This window comes from Candoia aspera, chromosome 1 (genome assembly GCF_035149785.1).
Source record: "Candoia aspera isolate rCanAsp1 chromosome 1, rCanAsp1.hap2, whole genome shotgun sequence".
NCBI lineage: Eukaryota > Metazoa > Chordata > Lepidosauria > Squamata > Boidae > Candoia > Candoia aspera.
The window spans coordinates 24,729,055-24,755,849 of NC_086153.1; the positions used below are offsets into that span (position 1 = coordinate 24,729,055).

The 26,795-nt window shown below is 41.4% G+C and overlaps 1 protein-coding gene across 1 annotated transcript in view; it reads right to left on the reverse strand.

Annotated features, from left to right (window-relative positions):
* ADCY3 (adenylate cyclase 3) overlaps window positions 1-26,795 on the reverse strand; it is a 113,045-nt gene that overhangs the window by 62,939 nt on the left and 23,311 nt on the right. The window contains exon 3 of the mRNA XM_063300705.1: window positions 5,731-5,880. Coding sequence (XP_063156775.1) covers window positions 5,731-5,880 — 150 coding nt within the window. The remainder of the gene's footprint in view (window positions 1-5,730; window positions 5,881-26,795) is intronic.

Sequence of the window (26,795 nt, forward strand, 5' to 3'; positions counted from 1 at the left end):
ATATTAATTCATGCTACTGCTTCATTCTTCAGCAAAGGATCGTTACCTTGTCGTGGTGCTGGAGCTTAGGCATCTCAGTGATGCCATGAGCTAAACCGTGAAGGGCCACCCAAGACGGGAAGGTCATGACAGAGAGGTCAGACTAAATGCGATCCCTGGGGAAGGTAATGGCAACCCACCCCAGTATTCTTGCCGTGAAAACTAAATGGATCAGGACAACCAGACATATCTCGGTATACCATCGGAAGATGAGACCCCCAGGTCGGAAGATGGTCAAAATGCTACTGGGGAGGAACAGAGGATGAGTTCAACTAGCCCCAGACGTGATGATGCAGCTAGCTCAAAGCCGAAAGGACGGCTAGTGGCCAATGGTGCTGGTGGCGAACGGCGAATCCGATGTTCTAAGGATCAACACACCATTGGAACCTGGAATGTAAGATCTATGAGCCAGGGCAAATTGGATGTGGTTATTGGGGAGATGTCAAGGTTAAAGATAGACATTTTGGGTGTCAGTGAACTGAAATGGACTGGAATGGGCCACTTCATATCAGATGACCACCAGATCTACTACTGTGGATCACAGAGAAAATGGAGTAGCCTTCATAATTAATAGTAAAGTGGCTAAAGCAGTGCTTGAATACAATCCAAAAAACGATAGAATGATCTCAATTCGAATTCAAGGCAAGCCATCTAACATCACAGTGATCCAAATATACACCCCAGCCACAGATGCTGAAGAAGCTGAAGTAGAGCAGTTCTATGAGGATCTGCAGCACCTACTGGACAATAAGCCTAAAAGAGATGTTATTTTCATCACGGGAGACTGGATTGCTAAGGTGGGCAGTCAAATGACACCTGGAATTACAGGTAAGCATGGCCTGGAAGAACAAAACGAAGCAGGACATAGGCTGATAGAATTTTGCCAAGACAACTCACTCTGCATAACAAACGCTCTCTTCCAACAACCTAAGAGACGGCTTTATACATGGACTTCACCAGATGGACAACACCGAAACCAGATTCACAACCTCCTTTGCAGCCAAAGGTGGTGGACATCTGTACAGTCGGTAAAAACAAGGCCTGGAGCTGACTGTAGTTCAGATCACGAACTTCTTCTTGCACAATTTAGGATCAGACTAAAGAGATTAGGGAAGACCCACAGATCAGCTAGATATGAGCTCACTAATATTCCTAAGGAATATGCAGTGGGGGTGAAGAATAGATTTAAGGCACTGGACGTAGTAGATAGGGTCCCGGAAGAACTCTGGACAGAAGTTTGCAACATTGTTCAGGAGGCGGCAACAAAATACATCCCAAAGAAAAGAAAACCAAGAAGGCAAAATGGCTGTCTGCTGAGACACTAGAAGTAGCCCAAGAAAGAAGGAAAGCAAAAGGCAACAGTGATAGGGGGAGATATGCCCAATTAAATGCAAAATTCCAGAGGTTAGCCAGAAGAGATAAGGAATTATTTTTAAACAAGCACTGCGCAGAAGTGGAAGAAGACAATAGAATAGGAAGGACAAGAGACCTCTTCCAGAAAATTAGAACCATCGGAGGTAAATTCCAGGCCAAAATGGGTATGATCAAAAACAAAGATGGCAAGGACCTAACAGAAGAAGAAGAGATCAAGAAAAGGTGGCAAGAATATACAGAAAACCTGTATAGGAAGGATAACAATATCGGGGATAGCTTTGACGGTGTGGTCAGTGAGCTAGAGCCAGACATCCTGAAGAGTGAGGTTGAATGGGCCTTACGAAGCATTGCTCATAACAAGGCAGCAGGAGACGACAGCATCCCAGCTGAACTGTTCAAAATCTTGCAAGATGATGCTGTCAAGGTAATGCATGCTATATGCCAGCAAATTTGGAAAACACAAGAATGGCCATCAGATTGGAAAAAATCAACTTATATCCCCATACCAAAAAAGGGAAACACTAAAGAATGTTCAAACTATCAAACAGTGGCACTCATTTCACATGCCAGTAAGGTAATGCTCAAGATCCTGCAAGGTAGACTTCAGCAATTCATGGAGCGAGAATTGCCAGATGTACAAGCTGGGTTTAGAAAAGGCAGAGGAACTCGGGACCAAATTGCCAATATCCAATGGATAATGGAAAAAGCCAGGAAGTTTCAGAAAAACATCTATTTCTGTGTTATTGACTATTCTAAAGCCTTTGACTGTGTGGACCATAACAAATTGTGGCAAGTTCTTAGTGGTATGGAGTTACCAAGTCATCTTGTATGCCTCCTGAAGAATCTGTATAACCACCAAGTAGCAACGGTAAGAACAGACCACGGAACAACGGACTGGTTTAAGATTGGGAAAGGAGTACGGCAGGGCTGTATACTCTCACCCTACCTATTCAACTTCTACGCAGAACACATCATGCAACATGCTGGGCTTGAGGAATCCAAGGCTGGAGTTAAAATCGCTGGAAGAAACGTTAACAATCTCAGATATGCAGATGATACCACTTTGATGGCTGAAAGTGAAGAGGAACTGAGGAGCCTTATGATGAAGGTGAAAGAAGAAAGTGCAAAAGCTGGCTTGCAGCTAAACCTCAAAAAAACCAAGATTATGGCAACCAGCTTGATTGATAACTGGCAAATAGAAGGGGAAAACGTAGAAGCAGTGAAAGACTTGTATTTCTAGGTGTGAAGATTACTGCAGATGCTGACTGCAGTCAGGAAATCAGAAGACGCTTAATCCTTGGGAGAAGAGCAATGACAAATCTCGATAAAATAGTTAAGAGCAGAGACATCACACTGACAACAAAGGTCCGCATAGTTAAAGCAATGGTGTTCCCCATAATAACATATGGCTGCGAGAGCTGGACCATAAGGAAGGCTGAGAGGAGGAAGATCGATGCTTTTGAACTGTGGTGTTGGAGGAAAATTCTGAGAGTGCCTTGGACTGCCAGAAGATCAAACCAGTCCATCCTCCAGGAAATAAAGCCAGACTGCTCACTTGAGGGAATGATATTAAAGGCAAAACTGAAATACTTTGGCCACATAATGAGAAGACAGGACACCCTGGAGAAGATGCTGGTGCTAGGGAGAGTGGAGGGCAAAAGGAAGAGGGGCCGACCAAGGGCAAGGTGGATGGATGATATTCTAGAGGTGACGGATTTGTCCCTGGGGGAGCTGGGAGTGTTGACAACCGACAGGAAGGTCTGGCGTGGGCTGGTCCATGAAGTCAGAAAGAGTCGGAAGCGACTAAACGAATAAACAACAACAACAACTGCTTCATTCGCTTATATAGTTAGCATGTACATCCAAAACAGACACATGGACAGAAGAAAGCAAGCAAGGAAAGAAGAAACAAAAATAAATATGGAAAAGATAATTTATGTTGAACAAACCAGACTGTGATTTACAGGTAGTCCTCAGCTTAACATCCATTTGTTCAGTGACCGTTCAAAGTTACAACAGCACTGAAAAAATGGATGTACAACCAATCCTCAAAGTTCCAGCTGTCGCAGCATTCCCACAGTCACGTGATTCAATCTGGGCACTTGGGTGCCCACCTCACGATTACCACACTGCAGTGAGCCACGGACACGTGATTGCCATCTGCGACCTTCCTTGCCAGCTTCTCACAAGCAAAGTCAATGGGGAAGGTCGCAGGGAAGGTCGCAAGTCGCTCCAGTAAATCACTCCTGCTTTTTCTCCCACCTGCAGCACCCAGCTGCACGCAGCCTGCACCGGCCCTCTCCAACTTGCAAGTGGCCTGTGCCAGCCCTTCCCTGGCCTCCCTCGAGTGGCCTGCACCAGTCCTCCCAGGCCCTCCAACTCGCGCACTTGATCTGCACCTTTGCCTCCAATCTGTAACATGGCTTTGCTCAACTTCCCATCCTTTGAGATGATCAATGGGTGGGGATATGAGTTGGGGCAAAGATGGGCAGAAAGTTGAACTGGGCCTGTAAATAATTCAGTAATCAAGTCTTCTGACCCCGGTAACTTAACATAATAAAATGACTCCGCCAACATCTCAGCCTAAATTATACTGCTGAAATGAACAAAGCTTGGAGTAACTAAGAGAGTACTTTGATACTTGAAATACATTCCTCAATTCAGAATTCTTAAATTCAAAATGCATGTCTTTTGCACCAAACCCTGATTGGTGTATCTCAAATAAGCAAAAATATTCCAATGATAGCTAAGTTGAACAGCGTTTAAACTGAAGAGGACTTTCAGCAATTTGACGAGGTTATTCCAGAGAAAGCTGTGGAATAAGAGAGTGAAGACCAGGATTGGACAAGATTTTGGTATCTTAGTGTTGTTAGACTCTTATTCTTATCAGCCCTAACCAGCACAACCAATAAGATGACAAGCTGGGAAGAAATATTATTACTAATGTAAAAATATTTAAAGAATATCTCTTCTTCAAAAGACCCAAAATGGTTCACAAAGATTAAAATAATACATGATCAAGTTATAATTGCAAACCATTAAAAAAATTGTGGGTCTGAACTTCTGGAGATGCCACTCCCATTTTCAAAGGCAGGGAGTTCTGTGTTATCATTTTTGTATTAAGTGATTAGTTTTCTTAGTCTGGAAGTTTTTATATGGAATACTGGTAAATTAATAAAGAAAACACAACCATAATTCCCAATTATTATAAATACTTTGCACAAATCAAGAGCCATTCATTGGCTATCCCAATATACATTTTTCCTGTTGAATCAATAAATGAAGCCAAGCACAAATTTTCTTCTGTCAAAAGAAGCAGTATCTCAATATTCCTTATCCCTACACAAACCTTACCAATAATTCCATCTTCCACTATGTTGTTTTTAACCCACATAGGAAGCTTTTATCAGTTTATTCAGGAATAGGCAATACTGACATGGCAGTATATACAGTAAAGATCTCAAAATGTTTCATAAAATGTTATCTCCCCAAGAACTTAAATCATTGGGAAGGTACTATGTAATCTCTCAGGTGAGGTAGCAGGAACTGTCAACACACAACAGAAGATTTGTATAGAACAGACCATAAAAAGGATGCAGTGTTAAAATTTTAACCTGTGGGCAGTGTCCAGGGTGGAGGATAGAGAAGATAAAGGATGAAATGTGTTGAATGATGTCATCATGCAAATTCTACAACTTATGTCAGATACTGGGTATGCAAGATATTTGCATGATAACAACACCTGCATGTGTCATAATCATAGCAGTTTGGCAGTCTTCACTCAGATTATCTCTCATGCTTTGCTGATGTCTTTTTAGTGCCAGACAAAGACTATTATCATTCTCACAACCTTTAAAAAACTTTTAGCTATTTGTTTTTAAATGTATTTCTGTTCTCATTGTTTAAATTATGTTGTTGGTAAGCAACCCTGAAAATTGCAATTAAGGCCTGATATAGAAATCCCATGAACAAATCAATAAATAAAATAATCACCTCCATACATTCTGACTATCATTATCTGTTTCTCCATACCTCAGTATGGCCACCTGCATGATGTACGGCACTCAGCTAAAAACCAACAGTATAAGTTTAACAAATAAAATAGTAATAGCCATACAAACTCAGGTATCTGAGGATCTGGAATTTGATGCAAAGTCAGTTCTGCCATGCACATTCATATGTACCTACATACAAATCTAGAAATCAAAAACTGAGGAAATGGACTTTCCTAGATATTAAACTCAAGTTCTGAATTGCCCATGTGGATATAAGACAGAAATGAAATAGAAGCTACAGATGGAGCTCTTTGACTCTTACCTGCTGCTGACTTTGTTCCTCAAGGTTGAGCTTGACCTCCAGAGACTGCCGGGCTTCTAGGAAGGCTTTGCGGTGCTTACGGTCTGCCATGTAGTAAGACATGATACCCACACAGATGGTGCACAGATAGATGGCAACATTGGATAAGATCTTAAATGAAAGAGGGAATAAATTACAGTTATCAGCCATCACAACAGAGAGATTTTTTGTCTAGAAGTGGAGTAGATTATAGGTGGCCTTCCAAATTCTAATGAATGGCAACTCCCATTACAGGTAGTCCTCGCTTAATGACCATTCATTTAGCAACTGTCCAGAGTTACGACAGTGCTGGAAAAAGACTCATGACCATTCCTCGCATTTACAACCATCGCAGCATCCCCGCAGTCATGTGATTGTAATTTGGGCACTTGGCAACCATTGCGCATTTACAACGGTTACATCTAGTGGTCACGTGATTGCCATTTTCAACCTTCCCAGCTGGCTTCCAATAAGCAAAATCAATAGGGAACTGCATGATTTGCTTTAACAACCACATGGTTCATTTAACAACCATGTGATTCATTTAGTGACTGCCACAAAAAAGATAGTAAAATCAGGTCTGGATTCACTTAATGACTGAAATTCCTATCCCAGCTGTGGTCGTTAAGTGAGGACTACCTGTATTCGTTTGCATTGGCCATACTAAACTACATCTGACTGTTTATATATTGCCCATTCCTGCTCCAAAAGATTGAGGTAAAGAAGATGAGGCAATTGAGCTCCCTTTCTTATCCATATGAGAGGTTGCTATTGATTGCAGCATCCACTATTACCATACTGCAGTGAAAGCAATCTCAGCATGTTTTAGAGTACAACTCCCATAACATCAGCCAGCATAAGGGGCAGGAGTTATTGAATCTGTGGCCCTAAAGATCTGGAGGGCATCAGGTTGCCTACCTCTAGTGGACTACATAGACAGAAAAACAACAAAAATTCTGAACAGAAGGATTCCAACTCACATTCAGGATTGGTAAGTAAGGTTGAATAATGCTTTATTCTGAGTAAATCCAATTTTCTCACCCTGAAAGCAGATTCTTTTCACTTAAATAACTCCCCACCTAAACCTCTATATTTTCATTCATTCATTCATTCATTCATTCATTCATTCATTCATTCATTCATCAAATTTATTCCCCACCCATCTCACTCAGGCAGCGACTCTGGGCGACCTCTCTATATCATACTAGATTTAGGATATCCTGCGTACAAAATACAATCTCTACCACTAATTAATGTCCAGACCTCTACTATCACCTAATGCTATGTTGGCACATAGATACATCCAGACCAGCATTGCCTATTTCAAATGGCATGACTCTTTGAGAACAAGCATATTCTCATGGGAATTTCAGATACTCTGCATACAAAACACAGTGTTCTACGAACTTTTTAGGCAGTAGAAAAGTTCTACTCAGTATTAGTAGTGTGGGTGGAGAAATCAACGGAGCCATAGGAAGGAAAATCCAATCAAGGTGAAACCAAAGCAGAAAATAAATGGCTAAAGAAATGGACCTTAAAAGGAAGAGGATGTAGAAAAAGATAATTTCAAGCAAAAGGAACAATACACAATGCAAGGATGCAAGGAAGAAGCAGCAGGGTAGAAAAGAAGGCAAAGGCAGCTAGGTGTCTATTTATATTTATTATATAAAAAGAGCTATTTATATAAAATGGAAAGAGAGGAATAACTATGCATCCCATTTTTAAAAAGTATTGGTTATTTTTCTATCTAGCATATTTGAAACATAGAATACAAAGTTGTTCCAAGCAACTATCACAGACTTGGGCAGCTGCCAATCAACGGGTCAAAGCATATATGATCATCTCAGACTGACATAACAAATAGCAAGCTTACAAACAGTAAGTGATAAAGGAACATTTTGGAGGGGGGTAACAACAAGAACTTTAGTTGCCACTGTGACCATAAAATCTGTCTAAGCTTTGTAATTTGATGTGCTAATCACAGCATGAAAGTAAGCTTTACTTATACTGCAAGTCAGTCTACTGCTAAAGGTACAGGAACATGGTTTGGGGAAAAAGCCCTCCCAGGGTCAATGCCCTGGGGAGAGTGCATCTCAGCTGTTCTTCAATATGCCCTGTGTCACACAGTATTCTGAGCTGCTTCCAGACAGATTTTTCAACCTACAATGTACAATTCTGTAATCTTTAGTTATCAGCCCATCTCCCCCATCTTCTTTCTTGATGGGAAAAATCTATTTATGTAAAAAGGCTTTGTGAATCTGAGAATCTTATTTCAGCTTAAAACTGATATAAACAGAAAGCTAAACATTCCACTGAGCTTAAATGTTGTAAAAATGAATATCAGTTCAAGACTGGTAATATTTTTTAGAGTTTTCCTAAACCAATACTTTAAAGTTATTTCAAGCATATTGATCAGGTATTAAGGTTTTTTTACAGAAAAGACAAACACCTAGATTTTTTAAATTTAAACTGAGGCTATCATATAGTAATGGGGGAGTATAATTTTCCGGATTCTCAGGTTTGTCATATTTTGACATCAATTTCTCTATGGAGTACATGCAGTCAAGTGAAAAATACATTACAGGCACAATTAGAAAGGTATTATGTGATCTTCTGAGATCACAGCAGGGGCTAAGCTCTACGAGTATTCCTCGACTTACAACCATTCATTTGGTGACCGTTCCAAGTTACAACAGCACTGAAAAAAGTGACTTGTGACCAGTCCTTGCACTTACGACTGTTGCAGCATCCCTGCAGTCATGTGATCATGATTCAGGTACATGGCAACCGTTGCACATTTACAACAGTTGCAGCATCCTGCAGTCACATGATCACCATTGCAACCTTCCCAGCCAGCTTCCAACAAGCAAAGTCAATGGGGAAGCAGGCAGGGAAGGTCACAAATGGTGATCATTTGATGTCTCACTTAATGACTGCAGTGATTTGCTTAATGGCCACAGCAAAAAAAGTCATAAAAGCGGGTGTGGTCACATGATGCCTCACTTAACGACCACACCACTTAACAACAAATTTTCCAGTCCCTATTGTGGTCACAAGTCAAGGACTACCTGTATTTTCACTCATAGCATCATTGTATTTCCTTTATAAAGAGACATTTGGCACATTTAGAAGATATTGGGATGGAAATATGACTTTCATCCCTATTCACATGATAAACATACACATATAATCCTTATTTGAAACTAACAGGTAAATTGCATAGAGCTAATAATAATGCCCTCTCTGCATGATCGAGTGGGACAGGATGACGTAACGGGGAAGAGGCAGTCCCTCAGGTAGCCTGGTCCCATGCCATGTAGGGCTTTAAAGGTGATAATCAATACCTTGAATTGGACCCGGAAGCAGACTGGTACCCAATGCAGCTTGCATAGTAGAGGTGTTATATGCGTCCTACTAGGGGCACGAAAGATAGCCCGCACGGCTGCATTCTGGACCAGCTGTAGCTTCCGGATACTCTTCAAGGGTAGCCCCATGTAGAGCGCATTGCAACAGTCTATATGGGAGATAACAAGGGCATGAGTGACTGTTCGAATGGCTTCCCGATCCAGGAAAGAGCATACCTGGTGCACAACATGAAGCTGTGCAAAGCCCCTCCTGGATACAGCTGCCACCTGCTCTTCGAGCAGGAGCCATGAGTCCACAAGAACCCCCAAGTTATGCACCGGGTCTGTCTGGGGCAGTGCAACCCCATCCAGAACCAAAGATGACAAAGTCCCGGATACGGAAGAGCCATTAATCCACAGCCACTCCATCTTAGCAGGGTTCAGCTGAAGCCTGTCGTTCCCCATCCAGACCCCTACAGCCCCCAGGCACCTGGAGAGGGTGGTCACAGCATCACTTACCTCACCCAGGATGGAGATATACAATTGAGTATCATCAGCATCAAATTCCCAAATTAGTATCAGTACTGGAATATATTTTGGATTATTCTAAATCTAGAGTTGTAGTAAGGAAAGTGCCTTCAGGGTTGATCCACATGCAAATGTACTCCTGAATTACATTTTAAAAACATTGGAATGTATCACTACATGAAGAATTGTGGCCTAACTGACACCTTCCAACTCTGTAATTCTATGAATCCATTAGCAACAGTTTCTCTACCAGCAACCATCATTCCATTGTTATAAAAGAGAGAGAAGTAAACATTATGACAGAAGAATCAGGAAGTGGCAATGAATACTTGGAATTCTGGGCCTCTAACCTGATTTTTTAAAAAAGAGGTCCATAGGAGCATGCAATTTTTCTGCCCTTAGAGTGATGTACTGGGAGCCGTGTTTCAAAAAATCAAGGGTAAAGCCACCACAACGCAAACTCTGATTTAATGTATTTTGCATATAATTAAAATTAAATACAATTAAAATGCTTATTATTCAGTCATGTAATGAATAAATGTCCTCTTCTGTTCCACTGAAAATTATAATTTGGTAACAATATTTGGAGTTATTTGTGGACTGCAGCTGAGGCATTCAAGAGCCAAAAAAGGTCCCTGGGATTTTGGTAGTACGGTATACCTCTGGTTTAAAATTAAACCTTCAATAGAAATGAATGACATAAATGCTACTTTGTAGTTGTATAAGTGAAATAAACAGGGAGACAAAGACAGAAAACAGTAAATCAACAAGGAAAAGCTAACACGCAGATATCTCATCAGCTATCTTTCGGATGCCATTGCTCACTCTTAGGTCTTCATTAAAACCTGTTAATGTGTTTTGGAAAAGAAAAAAGCATTGTCATTTCTCTAGGCAGTTGAATATCAAGGGGCAAGAAGGCATCTGGGGAGAGCAACTTTTTAAACACAGCTGGCATCCCATAACCACAGAGCAAACAGATTCCTATCTTAAGTCCAGAAATCAAAGCACATGTGGCTTGGATGGCTGCTGTCAAGAGGTGCCTATTTTTAAGGATTTTATTGACATATACAGTCTTAAATGGATCAGTGTACTTCTGAATGTTCCAACTATCCTGTTTTGCTTCAACTGGTAGTGAAGGTATTCCTAGCCACCTTCCCCAGCCGATGCCTTTTGGGTGTGTTGGACTGCAGCCCAGCCAACATGATCTCCTATCAAACCCACAGTCAGATCATTCCCCCTCAACCATTCTACAATGATTAATCCCCATCACCCCAGCTGATACAGTTTTACCTATGGGGCAGTGTCCAGACAGTTTTATAATTAGCAAATGCATAAATGAAGGCTTTATTCATGACTGCTGGCAAAATCATCTGGACAGAGCCTCCACATAAAGAAAGAAGCTATATATCTCCAAACAAAACATGCTGGGCACAAACTACAGCTAAGAGCTGTTAACTCCTGGCCCCATTCATGACCTTTTGGAAGCTGAATATGGAGTCAGCTGATCACATCTAGAGATATTACAGTTTACTGCATTCATATCCCATTTCTTTCCCTCACAGACCAGAAGACAGCAAACCTTGTTCAGTTCCTCTTTTTTATTCTCAAAGCAAGCCTGTAAGGCAGTTCTTGACCAGAGTCACGGGTGCAAGCTTCTCTAGTGAACTCCACAGCTGAGTGCAAGTTTGAACTTGGATCTCTCCAGAATTACTGGGGCTGGAGTGAGATTTGCAGAGGGATTCATTTGCTTATTTGTTTAAGTCCGGTATATTAAGCCAAGTTTATAACTTACACAATCGGTTTTGTATGTTTCTAAAAGAGTGGGGAATTACCCCACTAATTTTTAGCAAGTATATGTGGAAGAGGCTCAGAGATGCAAAATCAGGGTTTATAACCTTAATAGAAGATGGTTGACGAGATGCTGCTAATTTATAAGAAATTGTAAGTCCTGGCACTCCTGTAGGGTGCAAACTTTCAGGAAACATCTGCCTAGGAGCCAGGCCAATGAGAGCATTTCCCCAGTACTGACTGTAAACCTCCCATCTGCAAACTGGAGTTGAAAAGACATTGCTATCCCTTTCTTTTCTGAAGTTTTTACATCATAACACAGGCTTAACCAACATCTCTCATTCTCAGTCAGTGATGCGCAGGATGTAGGATGAAGACACTGGATTGGCATGCAAGGGATGGTGAGTTTTGGACTGCTTTCCCAAACACTTCACTTTTCCCTCTCTCCATTTAAATTTAGCTGTTGTTTTCTGAGTTTTATAAACAAAACATGTTTATATTTCACAAAGCACTGGATTTTAATCATAGTGAAGGAAAAGAAAAAATAAAAGGAGGGTTTTAAATCTTGAACTGCAATAGGCATATTTTACAGCTTAACTGTAAAATAGATACAGTTTTTAGTTCTTTCCCACCTCAGAATGGATGGTGATTGTGTTATTGGTTTTCAGCAACTATGGGTAGAGAGAGATATGAGGGCCATAAAAAGAGGACTTGGAGCCCCTGGGGAGACAGCTTGTCCACCCATAATCCAGCACATGCATGAGAATCGTTCATCTACAGCTACTTCCTTCCTAAGCCAAGAGTATTCAAATGTCAGAAGCAAAACAAAGTATGATAGTATGGACATCTATTGCCTTATGCAATTCTTCCACTCCATTAGAACCCAAGGACAAAATCAGACCATCATCTTGACAGCACCAAAGCAAACAAAATGGGTCTGTTCTTTTCTGGTTGGCTGGAATCTGTAATCTCCTTCCTAGATTTTACAGTATCCTTTTTATGCTTTTCCACAATAAGCTTTGTGTTTTGTGTATATCAATACACTGCAAGTACTTCCTAGTTGATGAGATCCAAGGAATGGTATGTTGGCTTATGAAGTAATCTCTACATCAGAGATCTCACTTTACACAGAATAGCATAAGCATACTTGGGGTAAAACTGGGGCTTGGTTGAGCTGGTGGCACAATGGCTAAAATTTATTTATTTATTTATTTATTTATTTGATTTGATTTGATTTGATTTGATTTTTCTATAGCCTCCCATCTCAGCAAGTGACTCTGGGTCAAATGTGTCAAAACTGACCAATACTATCTTATCATTAGCAGGAAATGCTGCATGTGGCAGATTAAAATTGCTAACTTAGTCTATACCTTCTTTATCTTACAAAAAAGTGTTATGTGAAAGCTCTGATTGACCAAACCCATGATGGATGGCAGAGTTCAGCATCTAGGAGCCCATATGGTGACAATGGAATATGAAGACCAAACTTAGAATGTAAGAATAATAAATGGTAAAGAGGATGAATTAATAAAAGTAGATATATTGTGTGGTTGTGATATTAGGGAAAGGGGAAATGATGCAAAATTCCCCTTGTTTAATGTATTGATAAATATATACTTGCGGTGATTTTAGAGGTGCATTGGTTGAGGATGTGAACGTATGTGCACTTCTGTATGGAGATGATGCCATTCTGTTGGCTGAGAACCTGAATGATCTACAGCAAATGTTAGATCAACTGCACGATGCAACAAGGGGTATAGATTTGAAAATTAATGTATCAAAGGCGCAGATAGCTGTGTTTGACAGGAAAAACTGTATAAAATGATTACAACTTATTGATCAATGTATTTATATATTTATTGTAACTTCTCTGCCACTTTAATCAAATCAACTCTAAATAACGAACAGATTTACAGAGACTGTAATGATTGCCTATTCCAATAAAAGGAGTCTCATCAGTAATTACTAGAGAAAACTAATTTATTGAATGAATAGTATGCAAAGTACGAAGAAAGCTGAGAATGAGCAAAAGCGCGCCAATTACAAACTTAAAAAGCCTTGCTCCCGTTGCGAACCCTCCCCTCAGGCTAGCATAGCAACCACCCACCCCAGATGCTAGCAACCGTTAGAATCGGCCTGAGAAAGTAACCTTGAACAGCAGAGATAACCCAAACATACATTCCAGAAGATCACAAGTCAGCACAAAGGAAATTTACCAGCGTGGCCAGGCAGGCACGCAACTGCAGATATGACATGTGAAACGTTACGAGGAACCATAAACATCGGAACGGGAACATGACATACCGCCCCCCCACAAAGAAAAAAAACTTAATTGTTAAGGCGCGGGTTTATCAGGGTAAGCAGAGTGAAACTGAGCAACCAAGTGGGGAGAGCGCACATGTTGTGCAGGGACCCACTCTGGATGAGAGAAATGCTTCCAGCGAATCAGATATTGCAGAGTGGAATGGAAACGTCTAGAGTCTAGTATTTCCTTGACTTCGAAATGTTGTTGACCATCAATCATTATGGGGGGAGGTGCAGGCGGCTCAGGATGCCAATGGGTAGACTCCACGAATGGTTTAAGCAAACTGCAATGAAAAACAGGGTGTAAGCGCTTGAGATTGTGAGGTAAGTCCAACTTAAAGGTAACAGGATTAATCTGAGCAACAATAGGAAATGGACCTATGAACTTGGGCGCCAGTTTTTTGGATGGTTGAGGGGATTTGATGTATTTGGTGGAAAGGTATACTCTATCCCCTATTTGAAAAAGAGGTTGTGGTGCCCTTTTTTCGTTGGCATGTCGTTGATAAGTGGCTTGAGCATCGGCTAAAGCTTGCTGTAGTTTTGGCCAGGAATCTGCCAGTTGTGAGGCCCAATCGGTCGGGGAGGTGGGCGAAGTAGACGGTGGAGGCAATTCAGGAATAGGGACAAAGTCATGGCCAAATACAGTACGAAAGGGCACCGCCCCAGTACTTTGATGCACAGCATTATTGTAAGCAACTTCAGCAAATGGCAGGAGGTCTACCCAGTTGTCTTGTTGATAATTAACAAAAGCACGTAAATATTGCTCCAACGTGGCATTAACCGCCTCAGTATTCCCATCTGTTTGGGGATGAAAAGCCGTGGATAGCGCCTGTTTAGTGCCCAATAGTTTCATAAATTCCCGCCAAAAGCGTGAAGTAAATTGTGTTCCTCTGTCGGTCACCAAGCGGGCGGGGCTACCGTGTAATCTGTACACGTGAACTAGAAAGAGGCGTGCCAGCTGTTGTGCAGATGGTAGAGACGCACAAGGGACGAAATGAGCTTGCTTCGAGAAAAAATCCTTAACAACCCAAATGACAGTCTTTCTCTGGCTAGGAGGTAGATCCACAATAAAATCCATAGAGATTTCCTCCCAGGGGTGGGAGGGATTGGCCACTGGCTGCACAAAGCCCTGGGGTTTCCCCCCTTTTCGTTTTGCAGTAGCACAGACAGGGCAAGACTTGACATAGGCTTTTACATCTCGCCGGAGGGTTGGCCACCAGAACTGTCGACGCACTAGATGAATAGTTTTTGTAAAGCCAAAATGCCCAGCTGTTTTATCGTCATGAGACCTGAATAGCACGGTTTTGCGCAAGGTTACAGGCACATAGAGGCGATCATCTTTCCATGCCAAACCTTGCTTCAAAGTAACCGCGCTCTGATTGTTTTGCAACCAAGTATCCGATTTCAACTCTGCCAGAAACCTTTGTTGCAAATCTGCAGGAACGGATACATGTATCGCTCTAGGACCGGCAGGGGTGTCAGGTTGCTGCGCTCGCGTCTGACTGCGAGTGACTGCTGCTAGTGCCATTTGGGAATCTGTCCAGAGGGTTCCCACCACATCTGGGGCTGTTCCTGAATCCTGGGGTTGGCGCGACAGTGCATCAGCTAAAAAGTTTTTCTTTCCCGGAATGAATCTGAGTTTAAAATCAAAGCGGCTGAAGTACTGAGCCCATCGCACTTGCTTAGGGCTGAGCTTACGAGAGGCAGTAAGGGACTCCAAGTTTTTATGATCAGTCCACACTTCAAAAGGGTGTGCCGCCCCCTCCAATAGATGCCTCCAATTCTCCAAAGCGGCTTTCACCGCAAAAGCCTCCTTCTCCCAAACATGCCAGTGTCTCTCTGTCTCAGAGAATTTACGTGACAGATAAGCACAAGGCTTTAATTGTCCTTGCTCATTGCCTTGCAATAAGAGGGCACCAATAGAAAAGTCTGAGGCATCGACTTGCACCACAAATGGTTTGTCAGGATCGGGGTGTTGCAAGATTGGTTCAGAGGTAAACAGTCGCTTGAGTTGGTCAAACGCCTGTTGACAAGCAGGCGTCCATTTTAGGAGTGCCCCTGGATTCTTTGATTTGCGGGTGTCTCCCACACCCTTTGTTTTGAGTAATTCGGTTAGGGGTAAGGCAATCTCAGCAAATTTTTCCAAAAATGGACGATAAAAATTCGCAAATCCGAGAAACGATTGCAGCTGTTTGCGTGTGCGTGGGGGCTCCCATACTAAAATAGCCTCAATTTTGGCAGGATCCATTTCAATGCCTTTATCTGAAATCCTATACCCCAAATAATCAATTTGTGTTTGATGAAATGCACATTTGGATAGCTTGGCATACAAGTCAGCCTTTCTCAATTTGGTTAACACGTGCCTAACCAATTGCACATGTTCCCTCATGGTTTTTGAATATATTAACACATCATCTAAATAAACCAAAACCCCATTGAACAAGTGGTCGTGCAAGACCTCATTTATCAACTGCATAAAAACCCCAGGTGCCCCAGCCAATCCAAACGGTAACACTTTATACTGAAAAGCCCCAAATGCACAATTAAAAGCTGTTTTCCATTCATCCCCCTCCCGAATGCGAATGCGATAATACGCCTCCCTTAAGTCCAATTTAGAGAAGATTTTCCCCCCCGCCAAGTGGGCTAACATTTCCTTGATGACCGGGAGGGGAGATTTGTTTAATAGGGAGACTGCATTTAACCCACGGAAATCCGTGCATAGTCTTAAAGTTCCGTCTTTCTTTGATCTAAAGAGTACTGGAGCACCCACTGGTGAATTGGCTGGTTCTATGAAGCCCCGCTGTAAGTTTTTGTCTATGACTTCACGAAGAGTAGCCAATTCCTTTGGGGTCATTGCATATACCCTTGGTTTGGGCAACTTGGCATTGGGAAGAATTTCAATGGCACAGTCAGTTTTCCGATGAGGCGGCAGCCGATCTGCCTCCTTCTCCCCGAACACATCGGCAAAGTCCTGGTATTGGTCCGGGAGCCCTTCCAATGGTACAGCGAGGGTATGCAGCATTGACAGTGCTGCCCTCCCCACATTGGTATCCTCCTCCTCATCATCCCCAGGAGGGGCTTTATAGAACCCATCTGCAAAAGTAACAGTTCGGTGTACCCAGTTTATACTAGGGTTCTGTTGAACAAACCAAGGCATCCCCAGAATGACCAAGGGACCACCCACCGGTGCAACTACAAAGGGCAACTTTTCCCAGTGGCTACCCAGTTGCAAAGCCACTAACGCTGTAGACTGGGTGACTGGTTTTCCCCCCGATATAGATCCATCCAATTGGGTGAAAATCATGGGACGTTTCAACGGGAAGGTGGGTAACTCCAAAGCAGCTACTACATCAGGATGCATTAAGGAACGTGAGCATCCAGAATCAATCATAGCCCATAGTTCCACAGTTTTTGTAGGGGAACCGAGCTTAAGTCTCACAGTTAACGTTGGGAAATTTCCACTCACCGAGACATGATCGCGCCCCTCTTCTTCCACCTGCTCTTTGGCGCTTTTTAGAGCAGGTGGCTGGAGTTTTCCGCCGGTTGGGAGGCTTCTTTTTCGTCTTGCCCACCATAAAACAAGTCTGCATCCTCCACCAGCTCTGCTACTGTCGCTTTCAGCTTCCTCGGTGCCACTGGTGATTTCCCCCCCGATCTGTCTCTCCGTTCCTCTGGCTTCCTGCGGGGACATGCAGCTGCCAGGTGCCCCTCCTTACCACACCGCAGGCACAATCCTTTGGCAAAACGGCTTTCTTTTTCTTCTTGCCACGACTGTCTCACTGGTTTGCTAGCAGTAGCTGCTGGCCTTGTAGGTTTCCCCATCGCTTGTTGTTTGGGACCTCTTTTAGTTTGAGTATACTTAGCTTGGGCTTGCTCAACCTTCGCAGCCAATTGTATCCACTCATACAGCGTTGCTGGGTCGTCCCGTACAACCGCCCATCGTAGTATATCTGGTCTTAGTCCATCTTTGAACATCTCTACAAGGGTGGTGGCAGACCAATCCTGTACTTTGCCGGAGAGTGCTTGAAACTCCAGCGCATAATCCGAGACTGATCTGGAGCCTTGAACCAACTCCCTTAGGGCTACCTTTGCTTTTTCCTCAGCTAGAGGATCACCAAAATGCATTTTCATTGCCCACATGAAATCATCAAAGCAATCCAACTCCAAAGCGTCCATGTCAACCAGTCTCACGAACCAGTCTGCTGCCCTCTCCTCTAGTTGGGTCGCGACAGCATTAATCTTAGCCCACTCAGAACGAAACATGCTCCCAAACTCTTCCATATAGCTGTGTGCATTCGTCAAAAAAAATGACAGCTTTGTGGGATCCCCATTAAACTTCACATTAAAGTCTTGATATCGGACCCGGGTTGGGCTATCGTGTCTCTTTTTGTGCTTAGCCCTTCGTGGCTGTGGTGGCTCATCCTCCTGCCCCTCTGGCGCTATTTCTTGAGCCTCTGCCAGTCGAAGTTTCACACGTCTCCCCCCCTCCCGGCTCCGTCCTCTCTCCTTCTGCTCCCTACTTGGGGAAGGTAAGGAGGCTTTCTTTGGAGGCCTGCTCGGCGGGGGCCCTCCCCCCCAATATTTCCGTTGCTTTCCCTGTTTGTCTACGGGGGAAGGGGGGGTTGGGGACGCGGAGGTGTCAGGAGAGTCACTACCTTCTTCACCTCCCATCTTTTCCTTTTTCTGAGTGTCCCTGGTAAAGGTTAACTTTGCCAACAAATCCTCTATGGATTTCATCCTCGCCTCCAGCTGCTGGGATTTCTCCGTCTCCATCTCCGTAGGTGTCACTGCTCTTGTCCTTTTGGTGATCTGCACGGTCGGAAACAGCGAGGAATACACCGGCTTGGCTGGGGCTGGTGGCGACCCATACAAGGGTCCCTCCGTCTTCTTGACTACCACTGACTTCACTGCCTTCTCCGTATCGCAACTGGAATCCGTTGCCTCGGAGAGGTCATCCGACCCTGGCGTGAGAGTCCCCTCTCTCCGCGGTCCCATGGGCTCTTGTTCCCCACCTCTGGAGAGCTGACTTTCCCCCGAGCCGGTGGTTGAGGTTGGGGCAGTTTCAGTCATCGCTAATTAAACTCCTCACAGGAAACTGGATGGATGCTAGCAGACTGATATTAAAGGATTCTCAGCTTTATGTAATGATTGCCTATTCCAATAAAAGGAGTCTCATCAGTAATTACTAGAGAAAACTAATTTATTGAATGAATAGTATGCAAAGTACGAAGAAAGCTGAGAATGAGCAAAAGCGCGCCAATTACAAACTTAAAAAGCCTTGCTCCCGTTGCGAACCCTCCCCTCAGGCTAGCATAGCAACCACCCACCCCAGATGCTAGCAACCGTTAGAATCGGCCTGAGAAAGTAACCTTGAACAGCAGAGATAACCCAAACATACATTCCAGAAGATCACAAGTCAGCACAAAGGAAATTTACCAGCGTGGCCAGGCAGGCACGCAACTGCAGATATGACATGTGAAACGTTACGAGGAACCATAAACATCGGAACGGGAACATGACAGAGACATATTCCCATCATGCTATTCCATTGTAAGCAATGTTATATAAAGCACAGAAAGGGAGTAAAGGGAGTAAAAATACTAAGCAAAAGAAATTAAAGGGATGAAATAAGAAAAGGAAGTATAGCTAAATCTGTTTTACACAGACACCACTCACTATACCTCTGTACATCTTTCCATCCTTGTGGATGATCCTTGTTTCCACTATGATCTTGCAATGCTTCATGCACTGCCTTCTATTCTTTATACCCCTCACCGCTTTCTTTTTGAGGATTTCATCAACTCCATTCAATCATAACCTTTTCAGTCTTCCTCTTCCTCTTGATTCATTCCCTCTTCCTTCATATATTAGTTTTGTGATTGATTCTCCTTCATTCTCTCTATATGACCATACCACCTTAATATACTTCTTTCATACTAGTTGCTCAGTTTTATATTCAATCCAAATTCATTCAGCACCCATTCATTCTTGACCTTATCTCTTCTTGTTTTAACACACCACTTCTTAAGTACTGTATCCACACTACATTCAATGTTACTATATGTTTAGGCCCAAATATGTTGGAACTGTATCTCAGATTTCTCCAGTGATGCTGGCAAGAAATTCTGAGAGCTCTCGGCATAATTAGAGTGCCAGGTTGGTGAAATCGGCTCTAGGATTTGGAATACAACAGATTTAAGAACATCCCAGTTTATGGACAACTCCTAGTTAAGAATGGACTGCCATAAAGACTATAATATTAAAAATTCAAGTTAAGCCCAATGTTTGGAGTTAAATACACAATATTCCTTTGTGCATTATGTTTAAGATGTTTTAGTGTATTTGGAAGTGTTCTTAAGAGTTTTATATGCATAGAAAGGTAAACTATATACTATATATATATACACACACACGCTATATATACTATATACTATATACTATAAAGACAAACATTTGACTAACTCATGCTAAATAACTGTTCCAACTTACATACAAATTCAACTTAAGGACAGACTTAGGAACAGAACTTGTTCTTAAACCGGGGACCTGCTGTGCTCTTCTCTGCCAGCCCATTGACTATAATCCAACCCTTGTGAACCTCAGAGTTGTTCCAAACAAATTTAGTCTGTTCATTTTACAATGCTGGGATGTGCAGAATGAAGTCCCTAAGGCTCCTAGTTATGGCCCTCAAAAACTCAGCTGACTTTAACAGATGAAAACTGACCAGTTTCTCACCATTCTGTATTAGAAAACATATGAAAACAGTATTGTAATATAATCCCCTAGATAAGTATATCACTATCAAAAAACAAAAAAATCTAAAACTTTCCCCAAAGTACAGCCTCATCCACATGAGCAATCTTTTGGTGCCAGGGGCCACACTTAAATTTAAAGTTTTATGGCCTCACCTACCTTGTGGCCCCTGGCACCAAAAGATTGCTCTGCCCTGCGCTGAGGATTCTGGAACCAATAGTTAATAATTGCATAAAATTCTACAAGTTAAAGCAGGAAAAAGCTTTATGTGATGAAGTTTTGCCTGAACTTCTGCCTGTCCCCGTTGGAAAACAGGAAAAAAAAATCCATCAAATGATGTTATGGAATTCCAGAGCTAAAAGACTGGGAGGTTTTAAATAAGTAGAAAGATGACTCTTTCATTCAAGCGCCTCTGAGAAAACATTTCAAAGAAAAATATGAGGGAAATCCACTCCATCTCATGCCCCCCACCTTCACCACCAGCACCTCTCATACATGTTCATCATTGATTTGCCATTTTTAACACTTTGGAGTTGTCATGACAACCATCCTGTTCTGAAGCACTGAACATGTGCTGGCTTCAAGATAAATTTTAAACCCTAGTCATTACACCATAATACAGACCACAACAAATCTGTATTCACTTCTCTCTCTAGAGATACTTAATTATTGTGGGAAATCTGTTTCTCTCTCTCTCTCTCTCTTTCTCTCTCTCTGTGTGTGTAATATAAATTTATATACGAATAAATAAACCCCCAAAGTGGAAGGAATATATTCCAAATGGCAAATATTCTATATTTAGCTATTATGCCTTTTCCCACAGCATCATACAGATTTTTCTCACTATGACTATACAGTCAAAGTGAAAGTTTAATCAGTTGTTGTTTTATTTGCTAGGTCACTGTTGCAGGAAACGGACAACAAGAAAAAGAATTTGGCAAAGATCCCCTGAAATGTTTGATCTGCATAAGTTAGTTGATGAAGCTTTGCCTATCCAGATGCAAAGCAATAGTTAAAAGCTGTTACTGTAGACAGCTTTCAGAGGTGATAGGCAGCCCTTCACTGGAGGCTTTCAAGCAAAGCTCAGAGAGCCCACCATCAGGAAAGTCTACAGATTCTGCAGCAAACAGCTGAACTAGATTACATTCAAGGTCTCCTTCCAACTCTATTTATTATTTATATTTATATCCTCACACAACTAATGCAACACACACAGTTCTTTACCCTGCCCATGTATTAATTTTCCAGCAATCCTGAGAGTAGATTAGAAAAATAGGAAGTTGCCACACTGCTATCAGTCCAGTCAAGTATTAACTACAGTGACTGGCAATAGCCCTTTAGGGGTTTCAAGCAGGAATCTTTCTATCCTACCTGAAGATATCAGAGACTGAACTTGAGATCTGTGTTTTACACACACACACACACACACACACAACTTGTTGAGTTAGGCTCAGAAAGACTAGTTAGCTCCAGGTCACCCACTGACTAGATTCAGACAAATCATGTTAACCCATGTTTGTTTAACAATGTTTTCAACAATAAGCCATAATTATCTGGGTTCACATATGATAAGTTGTTAACCATGGTTCAGAAATCTCAGTGACTGTCTTCATACAAGATGCTAAGCTTGTATGACAGTAAAGCTAAGCTAAGCTAAACAAATGACACTATGCTTTACTACTATGTGTGGAACATGCTAGTGAGTTCCATGGGTGAGAGGGTTTGAACCTAGCCTCCAACTGCCCAGCTTAATCACTGGCCTGCATTGTCTCTCATTTCTCATTGCCACAGATCAAACTACTAAAAGATATGTAAAGAACCATAGATATACTGTTATACATCGTCATTTTGTTTAATCTGTTTAAACTTTGGCCTTGTGAAAGTTTATGACTGCATGCCTGACACCAGTCTAGCTGAAAAACATTTTAGTTTTATTCCAGAACAAAACATTTGCAAATCTTATTGTGAGGATGGTCACTAACACGAATGGTTTTATAAGGAGATGAAACAAATATGGATTAGGATATGTAAAGCATACTGCTCCAGAGAGTGCACATTCCCAGGATACCACAGTGTTTCATTCTTCTTCCTGACTGTACCAATCCAGCCATTCCACAGGGATTCTGGTAATTTTCCTGAAGTACATATTCTGGAACAGGAAATGGTTTGTGGTATTCTAGAATATTCCAGTAGTTCTTAGAAAGGTCAATTTTATACATCCTTAGCATGGAGGAAGAAAGGTTTATCAATGGCCATTGCTCATGATATTTCAGTGGGCCCTCTATGCTTAGAAGTACTATATCTCTGAATGAATATCAGATGATGAAAACAATGATAAGAAATAGTTATTCTTGTGTTCTGTATAGCCACTGAGAAACAGGATTCTGGATTTTAATGTATTTTCACCTATATAACAATAATGCCAGCCTCCCTATAGTAATCCTGACTTGTCGTGAAAAACAAATTAGGACACAGAAGAAAATGACCTTGAGATGGGAACTGGAAAGAGCCAAGGGAATTAACTACCAACGTCTACAAAAAAGATAAAAGTAAAATAAAAATGAACAGGTTGCCCTAATGAGCACAACATTCATTTTTTGAAAATAAATATGTACAATGTGAGTTAGACTACTGTATATATGTACATTTTTATTTATTTATTGTTTCATTTATGTCCCACCTTCCTTTTGGGAACAAAAACAGCACACACTGAAGTCTCCCCTCATCCTCACTGCAATAACCTGCGAAGGAGGTTGGGCATACCATGAGCATCACAGCCAAGTGAGACCTGAATTCTAATCACCTTAGTCCGCACATTAATCTGGGGATAAGCAGCGTAGAACATACCTGCATGTTCCACTGTATTCCTGAGAGCAAGGGCTGCCCCCATGGAATTCTACTTTTTTTTAAAAGAGTAATTATTGTAAATTAAAAATGGCAGAAATCTTCTAAGAGAGTACTTAGCAGCTCTCTGAGTTCTTGCAGGGGATCTATGCAAAATCACATAATGGTACCCACTGCCAAAAGGTTTGTTAACTCCACCATAATCACTTTGCTGCACTGACTTTCAACAACTGCACACTGAATTGGCCTAGAACCATAGAAAGCGGGATCCCAATCTTTATTCAAGGACTGGTCACCTTCCAAACTAATATATATCTCCCTATATAATGGTATAATGGGAGGGGGGTATAAAATGGGGACGGTTGGGACCTTCAGCTCCAATTCCTTTTTACTACTATCTGAGAGCTTCCATCATCTAATGTGGCAAATGCCCTACATACAAATAACCAACATATTCTTGGAATGCCCACCCTTATGTAATCCAAACATTACTATCCACTCACAAGAGGGAGAATAAAAGATCGTTGGAATAAAAAATGTTAAAAATAATAATGAGGAAATCTCTAAGCAGACTGATGTTCAGTGGACACAACATGCTGAACATCTGTGTATGTGAGAACAAGGAAGCTGAATGGAACCAAGTATCCTGGGAGTAGGGTACAGCTATCTAGAAACACGAATAGAAACTCTTCATGCTGCAACACAAAGCTGCAAAATCAATTTGTGCTTTGTAAAGCATATATCCATAAAAGACATGGAAATAACCAAAATTAGATGCATGTGGTGGATTGTCTTCCTCTTTGTGATTTGGAAATAGCAGACTGTAAAAACATGAGCTCACAAACACCAGCTCCTCTCTCTCTCTCTGTCTCTCTCTCTCTCAAATACTGTCTGAGCCATATGACACATGATGAAATCAAAAGGTCTCGCTCCTAGGGAAGATTTTAAGCAGAGCAGTCCTAAAACCATCCACTGGCTTTGCATGTTATTATTGTGCATGCTTTTGACTCAGGAGGTGGCTCGCTCCCTGTGGAGACCGTCCAGGGCTTCAGTTGCCTGTGCTAAACACAAGCAATTAGCTTTAAAGAGGGCAGAGAGACAAAGTGCCTGAAAACAAACAAACCTCAACAGCAGAGAGGCAACATAAATGGAAAGAAAAACCAGTAGGGCTGACAATCCCCGGGCATATACAGTATCATTCATGTAGCAGAAATGGTGTGGACACATGAATTTCTCTGAATAGCACTAGACTGACCAAGCCAGGAAGCTCCTCACCCAAGAGGCACAGAATCCAAGAAGGAAAAGCGGCAAAGTGTTAAACTAAGCAGCACAGGAAGTTTTTGTGGGAAAACAATGGGGTTAGGCCTGAATTTATTGTGCCTCATTCTTGAGCTACTTGGAACAGTTTCAGTGAGGTTTAAAAGCAAAGTGCCTCTGAACATGTGAAATAATTCATTCAATTATATCATACTTCTCTATGAGCCTAACATGTCTTATGATAAGCAGCATTTAAAAAAAATCTCCTGTTTGTTCAGTGACCACAGAGCATATTAAATCTCACAACTATCCTATGGAACTGAGTGATAGACTTTAATAGAGATCCCTCTCTACTCCTTGGAGAACTACAGTTCCTAGGTTTTCTTAGTACCAAGCTGATGATCATTAAACCAGCTTGTGTCTGCAGTGTAAATACATACAAGGCTATCCCAGCTTCAAGCTGAGAATTCCTCTTGGGTTTTCCACAGTATATTGAGTATACCTTACAACAGGGATCAGCACATTTTTCAGGCGATGGACATGTTGGTGATTAAGATCTTGAGAGACCTCATGCAAGTGCACTGAAACCTCATGAAATCATTGTTCAAGTAGCCATTAGAATTTTTATTGTGAAGTTTCTTGAAGGCCACTTGTGTCCTTTATCTACACTGAGGCATCATCTACACTGAATATTACTTCCTTACCTTGGGAGGAACAGGTTGGTTTATTTGCTTTATTGTGAAATTCACAAATTTCAAATCTTAGAACATCTCTAGCTTGCAGCTAGTCTGGTGAGAAGAATATGAGGAAGGAGGAAGCAGTATAATTAAGTTTGGGATAAGAGAATCAGGCAGTCTGTCCAAATCTGATCATTGTCCTTTTTGCTCACCAATTCTCCCATCTTCACCTTACTCTTCAACTGCCATCTTTGCTGGTACATCCAGTCTATTAATATTACCTCCCTAGAGGGAACTTTCCAAAGGTTTGTATAACAATTATAATAATAATAAAGTGGCTCAGCAAACAATGTTTATTTCTGAACATTATGTTCCTCTTTTTCCATCTGGGGCATGCTGCGTTGCCAAGGTTTTCCTGGCTGGGTACTCCCTGTACCATCAAAATGATCAACATAGAGAAAACCAAAAGGCAGCTTGCAAGGCAATCACTGTTACTGTAAGAGCTGGGTCACCCAGATACATTTCCAAATTGGGAACGGGGGGGACTCTTTGCTTCAGCTGTAAACATCCTTGTTGGTTAATGTAAATATATAAACATTTTTTTAAATTTAATGTATTTAATCAATTTAATTAAGCAATTCTAGGCTCTATACAAACATAGATATGATATATTTCACTTAAAAACAGCATCACATAGCCAACAATAAAAAAAAATTATCCACCAATGTCAGAGAAACACATGCCATGTGAGGTCACAACTTACTCTTTAAGAGTACTCTTTGGGGAACACAGACTGGGATACATCAAAGAGGATTGAAGGGGTGATGGCTCTCCTTGTTTGGTTGCTATTAAAATTTATTTTCTTGGACTCTTTAGCTTTGTCATTTCAATTCTCTGTAAACTACCTTGAAATATGGATTCATATTCATCATTTTTCAGAATGAAAAGCAGAGTGCAATCTACATATTACTCAGAAATAAGCCCAATGAGTGACTTCAATGGGTTTCTTCTCTAGTGAATAAATATATACTAGTACTGTATTTTTGTTACGCAAGATTGAAAGAGATGACAGCTGAAATCAAAATTGGAGGTCAAAACACTAACATTTTGAGATTTGCAGATGACATGATTTTATTTATAACAATAAAGAAGGCTTAAAAGAAAGCATGAAAACTTTTTTTTTATAAAATAAAATTGGAAAGTGAAAAAACTGTTAACCAACATGCTTAGCAAATTCACAATTGATGGTGAAGAGGTGACAGTGGTATATATAATTTCATTTTCATGAGCTCAATAAAAGATAAAATGGACAGTGTGCTGGAGAAGTAAGAAGATTAATCCTAGGGAAGAAGGCAGTGACAAACTTATACAAGATGAACAATAAGGACATTTCAGTTATAACAAAGACAAATAGTTAAACTAATACCCTTTTCAATGGTGTGAACACTGAAAAAGAGTGAGCAAAAGAAGATAGAAACCTTTGAATTATGGATATGGAAAATGGTTACTAAAAATACCCTAAACTGCAAGAAGAACCAATCCAATCAGTCCA